The 24,036-nt window shown below is 46.1% G+C and overlaps 1 protein-coding gene across 2 annotated transcripts in view; it reads right to left on the minus strand.

Moving 5' to 3' along the window:
• ARMC2 (armadillo repeat containing 2) overlaps positions 1-24,036 on the minus strand; it is a 553,174-nt gene that overhangs the window by 433,880 nt on the left and 95,258 nt on the right. For both annotated transcript variants that reach the window (XM_086926679.1, XM_086926680.1), the window contains exons 3-4: positions 19,598-19,670; positions 13,147-13,318 (exon numbers count right to left, since the gene is read on the minus strand). In XM_086926679.1, coding sequence (XP_086782805.1) covers positions 13,147-13,318; positions 19,598-19,670 — 245 coding nt within the window. The remainder of the gene's footprint in view (positions 1-13,146; positions 13,319-19,597; positions 19,671-24,036) is intronic.

Genomic DNA, 24,036 nt, shown 5'->3' on the forward strand with positions numbered 1-24,036 from the left:
GGAGTAGAACAGTATCTCTCAATAAATTTCAAGTTAGCAAACATAATTGTAAAGCAGAGGTATCTTTCGGAACTTCTATTTTGTTTGTAGGTGGTAGTGTATGTACTTGAAATATGTATATTTAACCTTAACACCTTCTTTTCACGTTAAGCAGCACTAACAGAAGACCACCTATGGTAACTTTTTTACAAGAGTCCTCAGGCAATAAGGTGTTACTCTGCTAATTTCAGGTGTTTCAGAGCAGTTTACCACTAGTCTCCCAGGGCTTACCCATGATTCTGAACCTCAAACTGCTCATCAAGTCAACCACTTTAGCACTTGACTCTCAGGGTATCAAAGTCAAGCAGTCCAAGGCTTACCCAGGGATGTGGTGTGTGGTACATTAGATAACAATTAATAATTCACTATCCAGCTGGTACTTTAAACTGACACACACAATTGAATCACTTAAAGTAATAAACAAACAGATGGTATTTCACAAAGGCAATAACACAAACAGTTCCCATGGCAATCTCAGGAACCGTATGTAAGGGTACTGTACATCGGCCCTTGGCCAAGCCTGGGAGGAGGGGTTTAGGGGCAGGAAATCTCAGCAGGTCTATCACAGCAGCTCCTGTGATCCACCAATCACAGTTAGTTTGTCACCCCATATATGTGTACACTTAACCCACCTATCCAAGCTTGCAATATCAGTGTGCCTTACTGTCCAGAGTGAAGTAGTTCGAAGAGCTGAGTTTGTCTGTAATTCACACCTGCAGTGTTTGCTAGTCAGGGTTGGCTGCACCATTCTATGTGTTGTGCATCATGGAAAACTCACAAAGAGGAGCTATGGTGGTTCTCACTATAGCCCCACCGATTTCAAGGTGAGTGGTGGTGCCTGCAATTCACCAGTCGAGAGGAGGCTCTGCGGGGGAGGAGCACGGGTCTTCTGGTCACAGTGAGACTGTGGTTGAGATTCTTCCTTGTGTCCAGTCACAAAATCCACATCCCAAACAAGTTCAGGCACACCCTAGTTCGTACCTGTGATTATTCTGGCTAATGCGCTCACTCTGCTTAGGTTGATCTCTTCTTGGGCAGGTATGCCTTTGTTGTTTCAACCACAGAAGGTCACCTGCTTCCAGTGCTTAAAGGCTTCCTTGTACTACAGGCCAACTCCTGGATAAGTTCAATGTCACCCTTCTCGTTTAGGCATCAATGCAGTTGCCATGCTGTGTGGACAAACCAGAGACTTCCAGACTAGGTGTGAGCTCAAAATCCGTTCCGCTCGCGGATTTTCGGTAAATCCGCAATCCGCGAACTCCCGCGAATTTACCGAAAATCCGCGAATCCGCAAGCGGCGGATACGGGGGCAAAAGTTCAAGCCTTCAAGCTTGAAGTTGTAACTATTTTAGGATGGCGCCGGCAAGATGCCAGCACCATCCTAAAATAGTTACTAAGTTAGCTTCAGTTAGCTTCAACAGGAAGCACTAATAGATAAAATAAAGCAGGTGCTCGAGCACCTGCTCTATTTTATCTATTAGTGCTTCCTGATGAAGCTAATTTAGTAACTATTTTAGGATGGCGCTGGCAGCTTGCCGGCGCCATCCTAAAATAGTTACAGGATGATGGATGGACAGCTCACTCAAGGGACCTCTGCGCACATCGGTGCGATTGCATAGTAACACACACATGGCCGCTGGAACTAGTTGAAGCTCAAATTCAGTGACTCATTCATCAGCCCAAAAACAATCGTGAGCGTTGTCGAGGCTGGGCAGGTGTGCCTTCTTCCCAAATCTACCGTCGAAAATCAGCTGTGATGCTGGATAGAGGCCTTTGCATCCTTGACTTTCACGAGCGCAATCCTCGTGCTGTTCCTGTGACCAGGAGCTTCTTTCTCTTGATCTGCTGCTCTGATCGGTCTCTGACCTTTTATACACACAAGAGGCATGTGAACTCGCATGGAAGCCCCGCCCGTTTGGCCCCGCTCACACACTTGCGGTGTGCACCGTCTTCCCGCCATTTACCCACTATGATGGACAGCTCACTAAAGGGACCCCTGCGCCCTTCGGGGCGATTGCATAGTAACCCACACATGGTCGCTGGAACTAGTTGAAGCTCAAATTCAGTGACTCATTCATCAGCCCAAAAACAATCGTGAGCGTCGTCGAGGCTGGGCAGGTGTGCCTTCTTCCCAAATCTAACCGTCGAAAATCAGCTGTGATGCTTGATAGAGGCCTTTGTATCCTTGACTTTCACGAGCGCAATCCTCGTGCTGTTCCTGTGACCAGGAGCATCCTTCTCTTCATCTGCTGCTCTGATCGGTCTCTGACCATTTATACACACAAGAGGCACTTGAACTCGCACAGAAGACCCCCCCATTTTAAAAAAATCCGCAAAAACCCGCAAATCCACAAATTCGCGGATTCGCGAATACGCAAATACGCAAATACGCGGATCGTGAACCAGCGAAATCCGCTCATGCTTATTCCAGACCTCACTTCTCACACAGTGGTGCAGGTCTCTTGCGGCCTCAGAGCAGCAGCTTAAACTCATCTAGCACCGGCTCCTTCACAACCCCATCTCCTTCAGAGTAGCTTCTTCTTAATGAAAGGACACTTCCAGGCTCCTTCTGAGCAGGCAGTCAGCTCTTTCCTTTGAAGCAGGGTCCAGGCATTCTCTCTTGGAAGACTTATCAAGTTTTCCCTAAGTTACTAATAGTGAACCGATAAAGGAAAGTTGGCAGTGGATACCCCAATCATTGCGCTCTAAGGATTCTTCCAGCCACTACTAATATGGGACCTGACAGTGGGGTAGCTAGGTTGGCATGCACCCTGCAGGAAAAGTAACTGGGCCCCCTCACTAGCGTGGCATCTTAGTCTGTCAGCTGTCCCGACACTCCTGAAACCTCCTTCGACAGACTCTGCACCTGCCATTTCAAAACTAACTACCATTCTCATACACACACTATTGTATTTGCACTCACTGCACTGTATTTCTGCAAGTCAAAGTCATATTCCTAAAAAGAATTAACAAAAGAAATAGGTTTGGCCCTTGTAAAGTGCATGCACACAAAGACATAACATGAAGAGACACAACATTCACACTTTTACCCTCAAATAGGCACGTCCTCATGCTGCACTCACACAGGCATATGCCCACTCTGTACTCACACATGCACAATTTTCAACCTGGAAATCACAGGCAATTAAATCACAAAAGACAATGTAAATTCTGCATTCTCACCGGCACACCCCTCACAATGCAATCACTAGATGTAGCAGCTATTATGCACCCACACAAGTACACTGCTCACACAGGTGCACCATCACTAGCAAGGAGCAGAGTTTGGATAGCTGGAGCACTGAAGGCACTAGTTGAGTATCTGGTGCATCGGATCACTAGTGCAATTCAATCTGTTGAGGTAAACTACCGTGAAGCCTGAATGTCCACTGAGGATATCTAATCTCCCATTAGCCACGCTTGGAACAGCACTGCAGACTGAGTGAGTCTGATCTTTTTTTGATTTTTGCGGGGAAGGGTCTTTGCATCAAAAACTGTCTCACTTGCCTTCTAAAAAGCAAAGCAGTTGTTTTCTTTGTAGTATAGGCATATCCTAAAATAAATAAAGAAAAACTAAAATAATTGCAATGAAATGTGGAGGGCATGTGCATTAATAAAAACGAATAAATCGTATAGCTTCACACTGGTCTGCCAGCTTGGAACAGCAAACATGTATGCTGAGTATGCAGAATAGAATTATAGATAGTGGCATGATTTTGAAGCTTGCAGCAGTGACACCTGGTGCTCGGCATTAGAAAGCTGTGGTCCAGTAGCAATGACAACCCAGCTGCTTGTACTCTAAATTAAGACTAGCCTGCATTTGCATGAGCTGTTGGGGATACATTTAAAGGAAATATCTCTGGAGGATGAGTATCACAGAGTTAATAGGCAAAATACTGTTACTCAGACTGCATGACATCCTAAAGACCAGCGGTTTTATACTAGGCAGAGCAAACATTGGCAACAAAGCCAATGCCTGAAGAGGACTGATCCACTGCCCAATTGTGTGTATGCTGTTCTGAAGAGCTGAACAAATATGTGAATGAAACACTGTCTGATGAATAACTGAAGTAGGCTTACCCAAAGCCCATTTTCTCTAAGCAAGATTATGTATTATTGTTGCAAACATGTGAGGCTGGTGAGACAGCTTAAGCAGCCTTTTGGTCAGACCAATAACACACAGAAATAGATAAAGTAAAGGAGCACAGGAGTTCTTGGCTTACATGCATAAGACAACCAGCACTGGTTAAGAGCATCACAATCTTCCCTGAAAGACACTGAACATGTATGGTACTGCAGGACAGGGCAAGTTTTTTCGAAGACCTGGAACAATTGTGGTACCGCACGGCTATTCAGTGCTAGCTTCCTTCAAAGGCATTGAACAAGTATTGTACTTCTGGGTCAGTCAGTGCAAGCTTCCTTCAAAGACATGGTACAAATTTGGAATTGCAAGGCCATTGCAAGCTTCATTCAAAGACATGGAACAAGAGTGCTACTCACTGGCAGTTCTTACGGGGCATTGACTTTTAGGATCACCGGAGGATTTCCTGCTTTCCTAGCTCCCGGTCGCGGCACCCGCTCCTCGGCAGTGCTGCCAGACCCGCCCACACCGCCACACCGCTGCGGGACTGCGAGGCAGATCCAAACACACCTGCAGCCTCTTCCCGCAGCGGACACCCCCCTACGCCTGGCTCCAGCATAACTTTTCGCAATACCCGCTTCGCGGGTGCTACTCACTGGCAGTTCTTATGGGGCATTGACTTTTAGGATCACCGGAGGATTTCCTGCTTTCCTGGCTCCCGGTCGCGGCACCCGCTCCTCGGCAGTGCTGCCAGACCCACCCACACCGCCACACCGCTGCGGGACTGCGAGGCAGATCCAAACACACCTGCAGCCTCTTCCCGCAGCGGACACGCCCCCACGCCTGGGAGGATTAAAACCAGGCTAATCATTCTGTGCCGCGGGGCGCGCGCGGGGCGAATCGCGGGGCGAAGCTCGGACAAAGGGCGGGCCCTCTGAGGCCCTCGTAGGCCAGTGTAGGCTGGGCTGGGCCTACTCTCTTACGACTGTGCTGTACAGGAACTGTGGACCCTGACACATGCGACGGACATGGCATCGCCGGCTGTGGAGGGACTTACTGGGAGGGTGGTGGGAGCTAGAAATGGAACTTTGGACAATTATTTTTCTAAGGCCCCGGGTGATGGTGATAAGGAAACTTCCTTGGCTGAGCGTGGGGCAGAGCGTCGTCGCTCTATCGAAAACATGAAAAATAGGCCTTTTATCGACACCACTCCTCTTCTTGTCGCCCAGGAGGGAGGCTCTCCAAGCATTAGTGAGGATCCATTATCTCAGGATGGCGTCCCTCTTTATTGCTGGATTGTATTCCCAATCCCTGTTTGCCTCCCGACCAGGTTGCAAGTGCCTCCCCCCCACCCCCCAGTCTCAGTTGTACGGCTGTTGATCTAATCACCCAGACCCCCACTGCAGTAAAGCCAAGGAAGACAAAGCCAAAACAGGTAGTTGTGGTAGAGATGCATGGCCCACCTCCAAGTAAGAGAAGAAGAAAGCTATGGGGAGGGCAGGGTAAAGCCAAAATCCCCCACTCCGATTTTGGGAAAGTTTCAAAGCCCCCTACCATCCCTGATATGGCAACAGTGGAGGTGCCAGAAACTCATCCAATTCTGCCAATACCGCTAGTAGTGGCTCCTTCGGTCTCGGGTATAAACACCACAGACCATGACAATACTCCGGGGGACCCACTACCTAATGCATTAACTCCTGCCACGTCGCTAGGGAATTTGGAATTCTTACTTCGGTCCCTGCTCCTGCCCATTAGTGAGAGCATAAAAAAAGTTGAGATTAGACTCACCATCTTGGAGACCGCCATAAGTAGTATGGTTACCTTAGCCAAGGTCCAGGTGACTGGGGCTGCTCCGCCTGCAACCACCTTAAGGCTACCCGCTACCAATGCTCCAATAGCTCCAACCCAGCCCCCTAAGACAAAGTCACATCCCCCTGGTAGGGCCGACCTTGTACACCAAAGATCGCCCCCTCTAAAGCCTCCAAACATCCCAGTAGCAGGGCCAGTGGGTGTTTCCCAGAGGGGATCGACAAGGACCCCCACCGGAAATACGCGGGAGGAACAGGGAAGCGCTAGACGCATCAGAGTTCCAGCGACCAAAAGGCCACAGGTGGAGATACCTCCACAAGCGGTGCCTTTTGTGGTCGTTTTGACAGGGGTCCCGCCGTTATTAGATGAATGAATGAATACCTTCTTCTATAGCGCATGGCTACTCTTGAGCATCCCAGCGCTGTAAGACAAAGGAAAATAAAGACACTATTGGAAAAGGTGTGTCTTTAAGCGCTTCCTGAAAGCAAGGTGGTTTGACTCATGCCTGATGACATCTGGGAGTGCGTTCCATTCTTTAGCTGCACGCACAGAAAGCCGACGGCCACCCATCCGGGCCAGCTTCATCCTGGGAACTACCAGCAAGTTCCGCTGGTTGGATCTCAAAGATCTCACTGATTGGTGGCGACGAAAGAGGGGATCCAGAATAGGCGGGCCAGCACCATGGATGGACTTATGCGCCAGGCATATGGTCTTAAATGTAATCCTTCCCTTGATGGATAGCCAGTGCAGGGATTGAAGTGCGGCTTTCGCTGAACATCTTTTGGGGACTTTCATGAGCAGTCGAGCAGCACAATTCTGTACAGATTGCAGAATTTTTATGGTGCCGACTGGGGCCCCCATATAGACGGCGTTTGCATAATCCAGCCGTGACATAATCAGCGACTGGACTAGCAGTCTTCTGGCTTCGAATGGCAGAAGGTCTAACACTTTTTTTAAGACTCTCAGCAGCCCGTAACAGGTTGCGGCTACCTTTTTTGCCTGGTAGTGAAATCCTAGGGAGGAATCTAACCAGATCCCCAGGCTTTTTATATGAGTCTTAGGTGCTGGGGGGGGTCCTAGGCAGTGAGGCCACCAAGGGTCAAGATTAATTGGGGCTTTGTAACCCAGGAGCATGATGTCCGTTTTGGCCCCATTTAGCTTTAAAAAGGAGGATAACAAGAGAGAGGGCTATGCTCAATTGAAAAACAAAATAATGCACTGGTTGCGTACTTATAGGCCCATTTCACATAACATCGACGGGGAGATAGTGCATGTCAGGCGGCTTAACTGGTTGGGTAGCAGATGTAAAGATATTGAGGGCGACCTGGTGGTCCTCAATTTTACAGACCCGCGTGCAGTGGATTACATATTAAATTGGCCCACTGGAAGCGGGGATAATTGTATCACCCCACGGGCTCTGACATATTTTTACCCTAGATCTGTGGTGCTTCCTCCATCTTTTACAAATGGGCTGTATCCTGCCCATGCTAACCCTCCTCCACTATATAGCAATAGGTATACCCCTTACGGCCAGCATCCCGTTCAGGCGGCTGACCCCTTTGGCTGGATCACGGCACCCCAGAGAAACAATAGAAATACCAATATTAGAATGGAGCATCTGAGGCCCTTTACCCCTCTGGAGACAGGCAACAGATTCTCATTGCTATCTGGTATGGAAGACTGCGACTGATGTTCACAGATTATGGGGGAGAGGGGTGACCAACCAATTATGGCTAACCCAAAGGGCACTGATCTCGAGGAACTAAGGGGGGTAAGAGGAAATGATAATAGACAGACAGGTCCCTTGGTAGCCCAAAGCTCGGATAGTAGCATCATTAGAGCCACGACAGATGTACCGTGTATAGACACCATAGTTGGTAGCATTGAATCCCCCAAGCCATCTACCAATGTGGATGTCATTCCCATGCCTAAGGAGGGGGAAGGAGTGGGAGTAAGGGGGCTCCTAGTTTTGCTCCCATAGGCCACAGGGTTATACACCTGTTATCCTGGAACATGGCAGGTTTAACAAGGAAGATGACTCTACCGGAATGGCACACATTTATCGAGAAGTTTGATGTTTGCCTATTCCAGGAGACCTGGAGCCTGCTCCCACTACACAAATCAGGCTATACTACACACTTTTCCTCCGCAGTAAGTAGTGGGAAGGGTAGACCCGCGGGAGGACAACTGGTTTGGATCAAAATCGATCTGAATTGGGGCGTTATTATTCATGATTCAGCGTGTAGAGATATCCTACATCTCTCTTCCAGGGGATACGCTGAGGGGAGTAGGCTTGAATTATTTAATGTTTACGCTAGAGGGGCACCGGGGGATACATCCTCAGCAACCTTAACGAGTCTAGACTCAGCAATAGCTAATTGTTCCCCTTCTGCTAAAATTATTGTGGGTGGGGATTTTAACTGCACGTTTGAACCTCTTAGCGGGGATGATCCCTTGGGTACTGGGGGGGGAAGACTCTAGATGGTCTATCCCAGCCTTGTCACTACCCCCTATTCGAAAATGGTCAGAAAGGGCAATACAAATTAATGCCCTAACCAGGGTACACAATCTAAGAGCACTTAACGGTAGGACTATGTCCGACAGGGCTGGTGCAATGACATTCAATAGGCTTAATGGTCCGTCTAGAATTGATTATATCTTACTAGACGTTAGACTGTGGAAAGCCCTAATAGATATGGAGGTGGTGGCTACACAGGATAGTGACCACAACCTCCTCTGCACTAAGTTTAGGTGGGGTAAACCAAAGGGCGGGGTGATGAGTGCTCCCTTGAGGTCAACCAAAGAGGTTGTCCCCTACAATAGCAACTGCAGGTTGAAATGGGACAAGGCACAATTAAAGGAAGATCAACTTGGGAGTATAAAATCTCCTGTGGTAGATCTGACCTTGGACTTGGTAGCACAGCAACAGGGGATGGGACGTGCCCTGGAGCCGCCCATTGCTTTTGATACAGCCTACAAAAATACAATAGAGCAGGTGAGCCAATACTTCTCATCTAAAGGGAAAAGCCGTAGAACTAATAATAGACCTCCTATTTCTAGTAACCCCTGGTACTCGGCCCAGTGTAAGGGGAAAAGGCAAGAGTTAACAGCTGCCCTACTCATAAAAGATCCCTCACTAGTTAGAGTGGCTAGGAAGGACTACTTAAGGGTAGTGGCACAGGCCAAACGAGAGTGGGAGGAACAATATTGGCAGGACTTAACCTGTGCAGTCAGCATGAGGAATTCAAGGGTATTCTGGGACCTTATTAATAAAGCTAGGCAACAGAGCACACAGCCACTAGCCACCCACATAACAAGTCAGCAATGGGTAGATGATTTTTCGGCACTATATGGTGGAACTGAAGCTGCCCCTTGTTTAACGGCAGCCAGGGGTAGAGAAGGGGAACTTATAAGGGAGCTTGAGGATCCATTTTTGCCCTCGGAGGTAGTAGTGGCCATCAGACATCTGATCCCGAAGAAGGCGGCCGGACCGGACGGGATACCGGGGGACCTTTTGATAAAGGAACCTAGGGCTTGGGCCGAACTAATAGCCCTTATTATGAACTTCATCGCCAGGGGTCACCCCGTGCCAGATTCTTGGAAGGGCGCTGAGGTGGTCACAGTGTTTAAAAAGGGGGCCAGAGAGGACCCTGCCAATTACAGACCCATCAGTCTGATAGACGTGATTCAGAAAGTGGTTGGCAGGGTCATTATCTCAAGGGTTGGAGCTTGGATGGAAGAAGAACAAATCCTCTCCCACCTTCAAGCAAGATTCCGCCAGAAGGTGGGCACGATGGACCAGGTCTTTCGCTTTTTTGGGATCTATTGGAAGTCAGTCACCATCAAAAGGGGTAGCCTTTATATGGCTTTCATAGATCTCAAGACGGCTTTCGACCTGGTCCCTCGAGCAAGGCTGTGGGAGACGTTGGAGAAGATGGGTTTCCCCGGGTTTCTTTTGAGTTTCATTGTAAGGCTCCACGAGGGGAATTATGCGAGGATCAGATGGGGCACCCAGGGCCAGTTGACAGACAGGGTGCCCGTGAGGAGGGGAGTACGTCAGGGATGCGTTATGGCACCGACCCTCTTCTCTCTGTTCGTTAATGGAGTGGTGGATCATCTGAGAGAGGAAGAGGTGGACGCACCATCCCTGGCGGGGGAAAGAATCCCCACTCTCCTCTTCGCGGATGACACCATACTGATCTCCAAATCCCCGGTGGGACTACAAAGGCTCCTACATCGATTCAGCACCTTTTGTACAGATAGAGGACTCACTATTAACACCTCGAAAACCAAGTTCATGGCTCTTTCACCCTCCAAAAGATTTAGAAACAATTTGTCACTCAATGGGGCACCCTTCGAGTTGGTAGATTCATTCGACTATTTGGGGGTTCGGGTAAATAGTCGGATGAACTGGAAGGACCACCTGGCTAAAATGTTGCTCAGCCATAAAAGAGTGTCAGGGGTGACTCTGAGAGAGCATCAGGAGTCAACGAGTAAACCCGTGGCACCCGTCATGGCAATCTATGAGGGTCAGATCCTCCCGGCTGCACTATACGGCTCAGAGCTGTGGGGGTTCGAAAATGTTGCAGAGCTAGTTGCAGAAGAAAACAAGTTTATGAGGGACTTGGTGGCTCTTCCTGTCTCTACCCAGTTAATTCCTTTGTGGCTTGATCTAGCCAGGCGATCCTTTAAAGACCTAGTGCGGTTGCGCCCCCTACTGTTTTGGGTTCGGCTGCGAAGGACCAGGGAACTCGCCAACTATGCTGCAGTGCTGGACGAACTAATTTTGCTGGACATCGATAATAAGGTCAGGTGGTTGAGCAATGTGAGGCAGCTGGTGGTGCAATTGGGCCTGAGGGATGCGTGGGCGAGCCAAATGCCACCTCCTAAACCAGTGGTTAAGAAGATATACTGGGACTGGGTTCAGGCAGAGGCAACATGCAGTGGGGTTGGGGGTGTACTCACAGAGAGGTTCTTAGAGTTTAAATGGACTAGGAATTTGGAACCTTTCCTCGATCTCATAGCCAAGCCCCTGGACAGAGCCCTTTATTTAAAACTCAGGTATGGGATCCTGCCGGTGCACGAGTTCACCTCGGGGTGGTCTAACGCTGGTGGCTCTCCGCGCTCCTGCCCCGGGTGTGCGGCTCCAAAGGAGTCTGTGGCGCATTTACTTTTTGCCTGCCCCGCTTATAAAGTTGCTAGGAAGGTTTGGCTGAAACCAATATGCATGGGGTTGGGCTTGAGGTGCCATAGAATGGCCCTACGAGTTCTCACCACTGACCCGTCTTCCTCTGCTATGGTATGCGGGGTGGCCAAATTTCTGAGCAGTGCATGGTTGACTCGTATTAGGAGGATGAAGCAACACTCTCCCGCGCCAAACTGCTAGCTGGCCCCTATTGGCTGGTTGATATGGTGAGATCAGCACGGCTTTTTAAGTCATTCCAACCATTATGCAACAGTGTACTGATGTGAATGTTTGGTTGGGGCTCATAAAAACTACCCAACTTACTGTATAAGGTGCAGGTTTTATCCTTTTTAACAAGGGAATTTTATTGTGTTAGGTTTTATCTAATGTTCTTTATTTCCCTTTCTTTTAACTCAAAGTAATGTATAATTGTATAAAATGTTCTTTTATGGTGATATTTTTTACCGAATAAAGATTTATACTACTAGAGTGGTATTCAGGGACTGTGCAAGCTTGAGTCAAAGGCATGTAACAAATGTAGTATTGAAGGGCCACGGCAAGCTTCCTTCCAATACATGGAACACGTGTCACATCGTGCAGCACCATTTAAGGCGACCCTTAGATACAATAAACAAGCAAGATTTCAGATTTGGTACAAGTGTAAGGAACAGTACTGGAGTGTATGAGTGCAAACTTGACATCCTCACAATCAAAACAGGTATCATACTGGCATAAGCATCTAAGCTTATATGAGGCACAGAATACCCAGAATAAATTATAGAGGTAGGTGAGCCACTAAAGGTTTGAGACATATGCTACGTTCTGCTTGAGCCAGAGTTCCCCTTAAGCTCTTGAGTCTAAAATGCATTGAGTTTTTTTGTGTCTTCCCCTGCTACCCAAATCTCTTACCTTATGCACCAAGAATGAAAGACAAACCATTAAACGTTGATGTCAAACAGCAGCTAGAAAGGGATACCAATGTAGTGGCTGAATTACACAGTGAGAAAACAGACAACCTGGGATCAATCCTGGCTTGGCCACTTGATCAAATTGTGTGATTGTATGCAATTATTTTATTTTATCGTGCCTCCTATTTTATTCATTACAGCATATGAGAAAACCTTGAAATAAGGGAGGATGTGTGCTGTACAAACATCCCTCTTGTGTTTGGCCTAATGGATTAAAATGTTGCTCCATGCAAAATAAAAATATAACCCGCATAAAGGGTGTACATGACAACGAACTTATCTCTTAGTTCACTAATGGTACTGTCATCAGAGTGGTGGTAGGGGCATTAATGTTTCTCAGTTCATGCTTAAAAGCTTACAAACTATCACTTTTAGTAAATGCCTCTCAATGCAGTGATATAATCTGATGCACGAAGGTAAAACAGTTGTCAAAGAAATATCTTCATTGAACTTTGAATACAGTTTTTCATATTTTTATTTATTATCTGGTGCGTGATTTCCATGCCAAATGTTCTCATTGTCAAGCTCTGGCTAGGCTCTTAGAGCCAAGAAAAATGCTGGACTTAGCTCTCCCTGTTAGTTTGATGGCCCCCCATTTTTACTACAGTACTATGTATGACAGTTACTCTAGTTCCCCCTCTATCAGGGGGAGCAGCATCTGGTTTTCTGAGATTCTGGCAGGTTTCCAAGGGTACTAAAAGGATAACTAATCCTGCTGCTGGTAGAAATAAGGAGGAATTGTGAAATATCAAGACCAAGAACAACAGCTTGTTTTGGTACATCATGGATACTGGTCATACACCACTATAGCAGAGCAGGTGGACGGGTTATGACAAAAGGTGCAACAAAAATCCGCTTTTGCTCAATATCTCAAAATAGGCCCCTGCTACAAACATGAGTCTTTAGCAGGTTAAACAACAACGCATAAAAGTAGTGTCTCAACTGGCAGCTCATGGTTGTGTTGTCCTTAATGGGTGAAGCAAAAGAAAGGAAAGCTAGGTCGAAAACGTAAAAGTGAACTAAGAGTGGTGTAAAATAATGAAAATGTTCCAGTATGTTCTTACCGTCTTCAGGATGAAATCCTTTGTCAGGCAAGAGGGATCCTTGAGAACCAGTTTTAAACAGGCGTGCACGAGAGTTGCTGATCCTTCTTACATCCACCGGGTGCAAAGGAGGTTTTGGAATAGAAGGGAAAGGCTCCTCTTCATTTGCAGCAGATCCAGGAAACTTAGGTCTCTTAAGCAATACCAAAAACAAATAATTTATCTAGAACACCTCTTCAAAAACAGACTGCAATACACTGACATATGCCTTCCAAATGTTTATAATGAAAAATTTTAAAAGCATCCTTGACAAACACATTCATTTTCATGTCTAACACATTTTCTCCTTAAATCTGTCTGCAATAGCTTTAGGTCACTCTCGATAGCCAATATTATCTCTAAAGACAAAGGGGAAAATGGTCAATCCTGCTCAACCTCTGGTTGCTGTAAGTTGACAGAAGGAATTTGGTAGTGGTGTTCCCTAAGAGGGGGTAGCCGCACATTCAAATAAATATCAAGAGAAAAGTTGATTAGGGCACATGATTATTACAATGACTGTAAATACAGTAGGAGTGCTAGGGAGACCACCGTCAATCACTACTAAGGGTGACTAAACCAGATCTAAGGGACCTGCCAGAGCGGAAATACAAGGAGGATCTATTCAGCACTATCCTTAAAGTAATATTAAAGATGACCTGTTGGTCACAGAAAAACAACTACATTAGAATGGGGTCCTTGGGCTTATTTAACGACACACCAGGTACATGCCCTGCTTAACACTAAACAACTAGAAATAGTATCTGGGAGTCAATGGGCCAATACAGAATCTACTTTGAAAAATAACCAAAAACCTTATTGTGTGGTAGTTGGCATGACATGACTATGTGTCTCGCTGTGCACTAATTCTCCTTTTTGGAAAAAAGTGCCCATCTGTTCCCGCCTGAATCCGCCCTACATCATCTGGGCTCTCCTTACCCAGTAGAAAGTAGTATTACTACCAGTGTGGTAATGATAATGTAACTTTAGAGAATTTCCAAAGTGTACTAATAGGACCGTCAGGATGTTATTATGCGGGTAACCAAATTACAGTGCCAAAGTAAATGTGAAAAAAAAAAATGTGAAAAAAAAAATGTGAAATAAACCTGTTGGTCACAACAATTATTTCACCAATACAGTCACAATGTATGCGTGTTTCAACAAAGATATTCTTCTTGAGACAAGATGATCAAGATTGTTTCCTTTTTATTCACAAACGTCAAAGAAACAAACAGCCAACACGTGTTTCGTCAGTACAGAGTCCGTACCAAGACTTTCTCAAGGCTAAACAATGTAGATATCGAACATGACATATAAAGAAGTGGTGTGGTAACCTCAAAGAAAGGGTCAATCACTGTGGATTGTAAGTATGGTGGTAGGCACGAAAGTATATGAATCGGCCCCAACCCGAACTATAATATCCCGGAGCACAACTCACAGATGCCGTCGGAGGAGTATGACTCTTAGCAATGGCCTAAAACAATATTTACAGGACACAATTCCCAGATGACGTCGGAGGAGGGTACCTCTAGGCAGTGGTCGAATGGAGTGATCACAGTATGTCTCCGCTAATTATGGGAATAGTAGTGACGTGAAGACCAGAGCAAAGGCATTAGTGGGCCTTTTTACAGCTTAATGTCCGACGGCAACGTGAAGGACAGACAGCTCAGTAGTAATAGTTGTAGCAGTCGTGTCACTATTCTAACATCGCATCCGCATTCTGGAGTGTTCCTGTAAGTTCTTTGAACTTTTACTTATCAGCTCGCATTTATCAGCCATTGGTTAAGGGCACCTGTCAGTCATGACCCTGTTCCTTTTAAAGAACTAGTGGGGGAGAGGGGGGTCTCAGGCTGCAATCTCTTTCCACATATGGGGTCACCAGAAGCACACACCACGAAGGGTTCTCCTGCTAAGCAGCAAGAGAACTCTATGTTCCAAGTAGAGGGAGGGGACAAGAAAAGTAGTTTAAAGAGCCTGGATGAAGAAAAAACGTAATGCAAGTGTTTGCTTTTTTTTTAAAACTCACAGGTCTCGTTGCCAGAATTTGGTTACACTCTGAAATTATTTCCCTATGCATCACTATACTCTGTCCTAGTAACCTACATATATGTGTTTTGCTGTTTTTTCGCTAGAGTTTAAAATGTGATTAAGTACATAAAAGTTTTCTCAACTGCCTGCAACCTAGTTCCATTTTGTATAGCTCCTATCGAGGGCTCGTACATTTTGAGAAAACTCTGGAATTAACTGAACTCTATTTCGCTAATCTATTTCATTACGTTTGTTGGTGTGTCGAGTTTCTCCTGATATTGTGTCGGTTAAGTTAGGGGAAAGCATAATATTAACTTAAAAGTTTCCTACCTTCCCTAACATTCATCTTTTATTTAAGAGGCTTCTTGTGTCTGAATGACTTAAGTGATACATCTACGTTATGTAAATTAACTATTTTAAAAAGTTTACATCGTTTTTTAATATGACCTTTGTTGCGCAATTTACATGGAAAAAATTTTGAAACTATTTAAAAGGAACATAGGTTATACCAAATCAAACCACATATTGAGGGGCAACCTCTTTTTTCCCCACACTGCACTGAAGCACCCAAAATCGGGAGTGATGCGCAAAAACAGGAACACTATACGTTTTGGTGCCCCCACAGGAACAATGCCTGCTCTTAAAAAAATGTTGGCGCCCACATTCACAAAGGGGACCTGTTTGCGAATGGGATACCACCTCCTTCATGGAGTTGGTAAAATATGAATATTTTGTGACCGCATTTGGATTGCAAAGCAACCATACATTACTCTGCGACTCACTATTAGGAAGGGATGCCCTTGGCACGCCCCTTCCTCATACCAACTCGCAAACCCTATTTTTCAAATTGGTAAAAGGTTACCGACTCGCAAAATAGGGTTGGTACATGCCAAAAAGCATTTTAGCGGTCACTAACGGCCCGATTCTCCGTAAGCGACCGCTAAAACCAGTTGTACACGTGCCGCTGAATGTCTTTACCTTCTACCTGTGCCATGAACTATGTACATGTACCATATGCACCTACAGAAAATTGCTCAACAATTCTACATAAATCCTAGGACACCAGAGTAGCCTTAATACATAAAGATTTCCACTAAAACAAAACAATTCGAGCAGAAACATGAGCCATGATCAAGCAACCAAGGGCTACGAATATAACAAGCATTGGTAAATGCATTAGGGGTCGCCTATATGATTAATATTAAGCAGTTTTTTGTTCTAAGTTGTAGCATGCTGAGTAGTTGTACAATATAAGTTACAGAAAGTCTGTTGAAGTGTTATGGCTTGTTTATGTAAAAAAAGACAATATAATGCGCTGTTACTAGTGGTATAGTGTGGGTAAATAATAGCAACATTATGAAAACTTAAATGTAAGAGGGAACAAATAGAATTAATTGATGTAATAGCAATGTGATGTGTTTAGAGTTCTGATTTTTGGGCTCACTGCTGCTGCACCTGCTGCACCATTCAAATCATGCCCCTAGTGCCTGCACAGCAACTGCATTTGTGACTGCCTGTTTAGTAGTCAAATATAGCAATATTAGGTGTTTAGTGGGGTGCCTAGAGCTTATGGTCGTGGTGTCACTGCCAGAAACCGGTCCTCGTAGCTTGTCAAGGCTCCGTCCATCATTTCCTTTGGTTTTTCTTTGTTTGCCATAAGTTGGCAGGGTATGCTCAGACGTGAGTACCTTGCTCACTTTGCCACTGGATTCAAGCAAGCCGGGCTGAAGACGGCTGAAATGCCAGAAACCGGTCCTCGGTAGCTTGTTTCCGGTCCAGGAAAGGCATGGCTTGGCAATTCTGGCTGGACTGTTCCCATGAGGCACAGGGTCAGACTGATTTGCATATGACCATGTCTGAACTGGGGTGGCAGAGTGGGCTAAAGAACGGCGATGGATTAAACCCAGATCAGTTGACTGGGAGTGAGTGCTTGTATTGTCAACGCTCCGTCCATCATTTCCTTTGGTTTTCCGTGGTGTCACTGCACCATTGAAATGATGACCCCTATTTGCCTGCTAGATAACTGCACTTGTGGCTGTCTTGTTTAGTAGTAACATTTAGCAATTATCTGTGTTCAGTGGGGAGCTTTTGGTTCAGTTCCACTGCACCTGCTGCACAATTTAAATTAAGCCCCTTTTAACGGCAAAGGAACTGCAATTGTGACTGCCTGTTTAGTAGTAAAACATAGGAATATTAGGTGTTTAAAGGAGTTCTGACAACTTTTCGTCCCGGTGCCACTACACCTGCTCCAGTATTCAAATTATGACCCTAGTGCCTGAAAAATAACTGCACTTGTGACTGCCTATTTAGTTGTAAAATACAGCAATAATCAGTGTTTAGTGGGGTGCCTGGAGCTCTCGGTCCCGGTGTCACTGCACCTGCTGCACTATTGAAATCATGACCCTAGCGCTTGCTAGATAACTGCACCTATAACTGCCTGTTCAGTTGTAAAATATAGCAATAATCCGTTTTTAATGGATTTATGACAACTGTTGGCCCCAGTGCAACTGCACCTGCTGCACCATTCAAATCACGAGCCTGTTGTCCTGCAAGTTAACTTCAATTATGGCAGTTTAGTAGCAAAATATAGTAATATAAGGTGCTTAATGGGATTTGATCCTGGTGTCACTGTAACTGCTGCACCATTGAAGTCATGACCCAAGTGGTCGCTAGATAACTGCCTGTTTAATCGTAAAGTATAATAATAATAATATAGCAAGTATAGCGGTGTTCTGACAACGTTTGGGCCCAGTGCCACTGAACCTGCTGCACCATTCAAATAATGGCCCTGTTGACTTTTGGGCCCGGTGCCACTGGACTTGATGCACCATTCAAATCATCACCCTAGTGCCTGAAAAATAACTGCACTTGTGGCTGCCTGTTTAGTTGTAAAATATAGGTGCTTAGTGAGTGTCTAGAGCTTTTGGTCCCAGTGCCACTGCTTATTGAAATCATGGCCTAGTGGCTGGTAGATAACTGCTGTTATGACTGCCTGTTTAGTAGTAAAATATAGCAATATTTGGTGTTTCGTGGAGTTATAATAACGTTTGGCCCCAAAATCACTGCACCATTTAAATAAAGCCCCTTTTAACTGCAATTGTAACTGCCTGTATAGTAGTAAAATCAATCCAATAATGCCTACAAAGTGCAAAGAAAGGTACTGATGCATGAATAGGAAATGCTGCAAAAGTTCTAAGGCAAATGCATCTGCTTTCCACAACAAAGTAATAAAAAGCAAACATTCCTGCATACTGTTTGAAGCTGTCTGCCTTCTCCATGGAAAGAGATCATATTTAACAGTTTAACAGACCCTGAAGTCTGGACGGTGAATGGGGCTTAAACAGTGTCAACAGCTTAAGCAGAAGATGTGCATCTTAAATGCCTTAATGTATGAAGGAAGTTCCACCCACTAAAGCAGATTGGGATGAGTACTTTGGCCTTGGGAATTGATAAGAGAAGCCCAGGGGACTGCGACAAACAATGGGAGGTGGAGAGAACACGGGAGGGGGAGCGCAGAAGTGGGGGAAACGCGCCGGGTGTAAGATAGTATTTAAAGATAAAAAAAAGTCCCTGAAGCCGATGGCCGCCTACCGCGTCACACTTCCTCTTCTCTTCTCTGCAGCCTCAGGGACAGCAGTGTGGGGATTGGCCTGAGCGGGCTGAAGAGACACTCCGCTCAGGTCAGGGAATCTGTGGGAGGTTTCTCCTGCCAGGCTGTTCAATGCAGCCGGGTTGGAGAAACCTAAGTGCACATGTGTGTTCTGGTCAGCTTGAGACGGGCGGCCAAACACATATGGGAGTGCACACAGCACTCCTCCTCCCACGCCCCACCCTGCCCCTCCCTCCACAAGCTGGCTCAGAGACGGCAAATGAAAAATAAAACGACGCTGAACATAGTTTTATTTTTCATTTGCTTGCTCTGAGCCAGGTAGTGAGGCGCTGCGCCTCCGACACTGCGGAGGAACAGCCCCTGGCGAAGCCCCTTTTAAGATATATTGAAATTATTAGATTTCCCAAGCAGCGCAAGAGCTGTACAGGGGAAACATAAAAAAGCACAAAAATATCACATGCATGTTATTTGCTTTGTGCTTTATTTCTGATCAATTGATTAATTCTTAAATATTTTTTTACCCCGTTTCCCCAATGATAACAGGTTGAATTTAATTCCCTATATACAGTTGTTTTTGGATGACCTGGACCTTGACAGAATTGTTTTTAGCTTCGCAAGCTAGACAAATTCAATCACATTTGCTGTAAAAAAGTCAACTGAAAAACTATTATGAAAAACATTAAAAAAATGATTTAAAAAACTGAAATAAGAACATTTTACTTTTTATAGTTATATACATTGTGAATCCAATTTCAGAATAATCTCCAATGGCTATGTAAATAATTAAAATGGGTTTACATGGTGCAATGGGCTAAGACGAGTTCCAGAGACTGGTCGGGAGTCTGGAGATTCGAAACTGGAGGCATGAAGGCTGAAATAAATCAAATAAAGAACAGTTAATCCCAGGTCATGAAAACAGAAACAAATATTTATGTTCTTCATTTTAAGCTCAAGAGATGTCTTGGTGCCAAGAGAAAAAGGCGAGGTGGCTGAGACAGCAAGGCTAGCTTACCTTGGGTGTAATGGACGGGTTTTTAAGACCTTACAGAAGCCCCACTGGTTGGCCAGTGTAGTGTCCCCAAGGTAAAACACACTCGGACACTATGATGTCTTTTGTAGGAGTTTTATTCTTTGCCTCCATCGGCCAACTTGTCCCTACTCTAACTACCTTCCCAATCCGGTTCCCTGCTCCTCCCTTTCCTGCTCCTCCCACGAATCTACCCCAAACACTAGACTGCTGCACACGATACTACAACTCCCCCCTTCTTAACAAAATAGGATTAACTTCAAATATGTTTATAGTTACTTGACTGGCCGCACAGGTCTGCGGATTGCCCGCACGGGTCATAGACGCGTTTCCGTTCCAGGCTTAGACTCAGTCAGCTCCTCAGGCGTTGGCAAGGTATAGTCTGTTGGAGGCACTGCATTGTTTGATCTGTAGGCTGTCTTGACAAGAGTATCCTTGACTGCGGGAGTGCACCTTTGAAAGTGCGAGACATTGTGAGTGATCCTCTGGTTCTCAGATTTGTTGCGGTTTCCAATAATCTTCTGAGTTATCCACTCATTTACAGATTCTGACGCGATCGTGGTTGCGTTTTGTGAAGTGGCAGTTGATGGCTCAGCTCGATAGCGGCAATCTGTCTTTCTTGGTAGCTCTCGTTCGACTGACGCTCGATCTCCCTCAAGAGTGGACGGTGTTCTGGTTCTCTTCCGAACATCTGCAAGAGATTTTATCTCCTTTTGTCTCTTCCAGTCGGGGGCAGCAATGTCCTCTTGTTCCGAGTCGTGCATACCAGGCAGTAAGGCACTATCTGACATGGATGGCTCAGTTTGGTCTCGGGACTCATTTGTTGACCCAGTTTGTCTCACCCACTCCCACTCGCATTTGGGTCTAGTGGACTCTTATCTTCCGGGAATGTGTATGTTTCTTCCTTATCCACACATTTTGCCTTCTTTGCTGAGTGGCAGGATAGCCCTTTCTCACCCGGTCGGTGCTGTCCCGTATATCTGCTTTCCTTCTGCAAGCGCGTTGAGTCAGCCTCGCTGACCCCTTCAGGGGTGCTGGTATATTCTTTATGTCTTGAAATAACTGACTGACATGACGTGTTGTATTGTGGGGTGATCAAGTATTCTGAGTCATTGACGTGAGATATGCTGCTCTGGACGGGGAGAAAGTTCTGATTCTATTGTGCATTTTGGTGATTGATGCCATGAGCATTGTAAGGACCTTGATTCGGTTGGCCGGAGTGACCGTACAGACATGCTTTCTGAATTGGAGGAGCCTTTTGCGATTTCCTCTGAGAAAGTTCCTTTGAGAGTGTTTTGACTGATGCATTTCTTGAGCTGGTAGTCTGTGATGACATGCTCCTGGAGTCGGAGTCATCTGTGAGACATTTTTGTGGGTGTAGCTTTTGAGGTGTCCTTTGTGTTATTGCGGTGGATAGGTTATTTGCTAGCCACGCGTTTATTTCTTTGGTCTGGTCGTGGAGCGTTTGGTCTCTGTCCCTCTCACATGACATTAACTCTCTCTTCCCAGTTTTCTCATTGTCATGGATGTCTTGAGTGCACATGCCTATCCCTTTCCGTTGCTTGAGTGGCTTACCACACCTCATGTGATTGGTGTCTTCTTCTCGTTTGTTGGGTGCACTGACAGCAGTGACACTTGTGTAATGTGTCCTACTTCTTAATGCTTCTTCAGAAGGGTCTACGACATTTGATGGGCAGTGGGTTGCTAGAGAGTGTTCGTATACCGGTGTCCAGAGTTGGCGTGACTTGTCCACTCGTCTGTATTTGCTCCTTACTACATATCCATTGAGCAGACTGTCATCTGTCTCCTTTGTGTGGTCTGTCCCACTTGATGTTTCATCCGAATAGTTTGTAATGCCTGTTGAATGATTCAGTGAAGACGTATCAGTGAGGCTGTCATAATCATCCTTCACTGCCTTTTGTGTTGTTACCTCAGGGAGTTTCACATCACTTGGTTTCTTCCGCTGTCTTATCTCTATTCTGCCTTCGCCCTCCCTCTTTCAGGTTTCGTTTGTTTCTTGGGCTTTCTTCACAGACATGAGACGTCTCCTTTCTTTTATCTTTGTGACTTGCATTCGGGTGCAGTTCTTTTGCTAATTGTCTTGCTTTAACCCGCTCTCCAACGTCAGCCCTCCTGATGATTTCCTTTAGCGAGAACTGCCCTTGAAGGATCTTGCGTTTTGTGTCAGGTTTTGAACAACCTTCAATTACCCGGAGTCGAACTGCTTCCTCATCTGTAAATGTGTTGAAATGGCAGTGGTGCACCAGACTTTGTAGCCTTGTTATGAAGTTTGGTAATGATTCCCCGGGTTCCTGCTGTGCCGCGTTGAAGGCGATGCGTTCATGATCCACGTCTTCCTTTGTGTCGAAATGAGCGCGTAGCGTCTCTTTGAGTTTTCCATATGTATCTGTGTCTTTTGCTGGAAATGTTCTGATTAAGCGTCGGCCTTCGTGACCTACAAGCTGAAGTAGCAATAGTAGACGTTTTCCATCCCTTCGCTCACCGGTTGTTTCAAGAAAGTCATTCAGTGATTCCAGCCACCTGTTCCATTGGGGACCCAAGCTCCGACTGTTTGTCTGTGTCACTGGGGGTGGTATGTCAATGCAGGGATTGGACAGCAGTGTCACTTTTTCCACCGCAATGAGGGGGGAAGGTTATAGTCTGCTGCAGTGACAGGGTGGTTTATTTTGCTTCCCGTTTCATCCGCTGACCCTCTTCGGCCGTGGTCCTGTGTCTGGTCGTTTCTTTGATTTTGGGAAGATTTGCTGCTCCCGGGTGGTTACTGTATTTTTTCCGCCCTTAGCACGACTGTCTCAGTATGCTTCGGTGAGTTGAGCTTGGATTTCCTGAGTTTGGAAATGATCACCACTCAGCTGCATCGTGCGTGAATGGTGGTACAGCGAATTCCCGCTTTCTTTAGTGTCATGTGCTAGCTGCAGGTGGTTTGGAGTTCTTTTGCGATGATATGTGGCAACGTTGACATCTTGTTCTTGCGTCTCTTTATGGACAGGTTGTCCAATCATTTAGTTGATGAGAGAAAACTTCCTGGATACCTGTTTACTCAGCTTCTAGATCATTTGTTTTCTTAGGCTCTTTTAGTTTCAACTATTTATTTTCACGTGGTGCTGAGAGTTACTTTGGACCTGGCCTTTGCTGGTGCTCGTTACGTTCGGGATCCACATTGACTCATGCTTGTCGCATTCGAGATTTACATTTGCTGGTGCTCGCTAAGTTCGGGACTTGTATTTGTCCGTGCTTGTTGCATCCAGGATTTGTATCTACTTGTGCTTGTTTGTATCAGCTTGCGTTTGCTCGGGCTTGTTTGCATTTTAATTTGCACTTGCCTGTGATTATCTATATTTGACGCTTGCATTTGCTTGTGCTTGTTTATTTTGTAATTCGCATTTGCTTACGCTTGTTTAATCATCTTGCATTTGCTCGGGCAATTGCACTGCAACTCTTGCATTTGCCAGTGCTTGATACCAAAAGTCTGTCTGCCTGACCCTAAAGTGGCCGGTCACTGTCTTTAGATAGGGAATGTCTATGGCCGCCTGACTTCAAGATGGCCGCCACTCAAAATCCCATTCCTCACGAGATTTGACTCTTTCTTGGATTCACTTTCCAATCAGGCACTCACCCGGCTGATGCGCACCACGCGCGACCTGGGGATCTTCCCTTCAAAAGGTCCTGGGCTACCATCATTCACCTCGGAGGGCTCCGTGCTGCGGGGTGGGCTCCCGACGTCTCTTTTCAACTCGCCACGCGCAATCTCACGCATCGGGGGTGAGTGCCCACGATTTGGCGCTCAACAGCGCGTTCGATCTAGCGCTCACTAGTGCGTTCAGGCATGCGCTCCACGTGGTTTTCAGGCCACGGAGCTACGGGCATGTGTTGCTGGGTGGTCTGCTTCGACTCTAGCAGCGGTCTGTCCTCAGGCACATTTGTCGCGACGGCGACCTTCTGCTGGTGCCTCATAGGACGAGTTGTTCAGGTCCTGGGATTCGTGTGCAGGCATAGCGCAGCCATCCCACCCTCGTCGCCAGTGTCGTGTCCCCAAGGTAAATAACACTCGGACACTATGATGTCTTTTGTAGGAGCTTTTTCTTTGCCTCCATCGGCCAACTCGTCCCTACTCTAACTGCCTTCCCAATCCGGTTCCCTGCTCCTCCCTTTCCTGCTCCTCCCACGACTCTACCCCAAACACTAGACT

Source organism: Lissotriton vulgaris, chromosome 6 (genome assembly GCF_964263255.1).
Source record: "Lissotriton vulgaris chromosome 6, aLisVul1.2, whole genome shotgun sequence".
NCBI lineage: Eukaryota > Metazoa > Chordata > Amphibia > Caudata > Salamandridae > Lissotriton > Lissotriton vulgaris.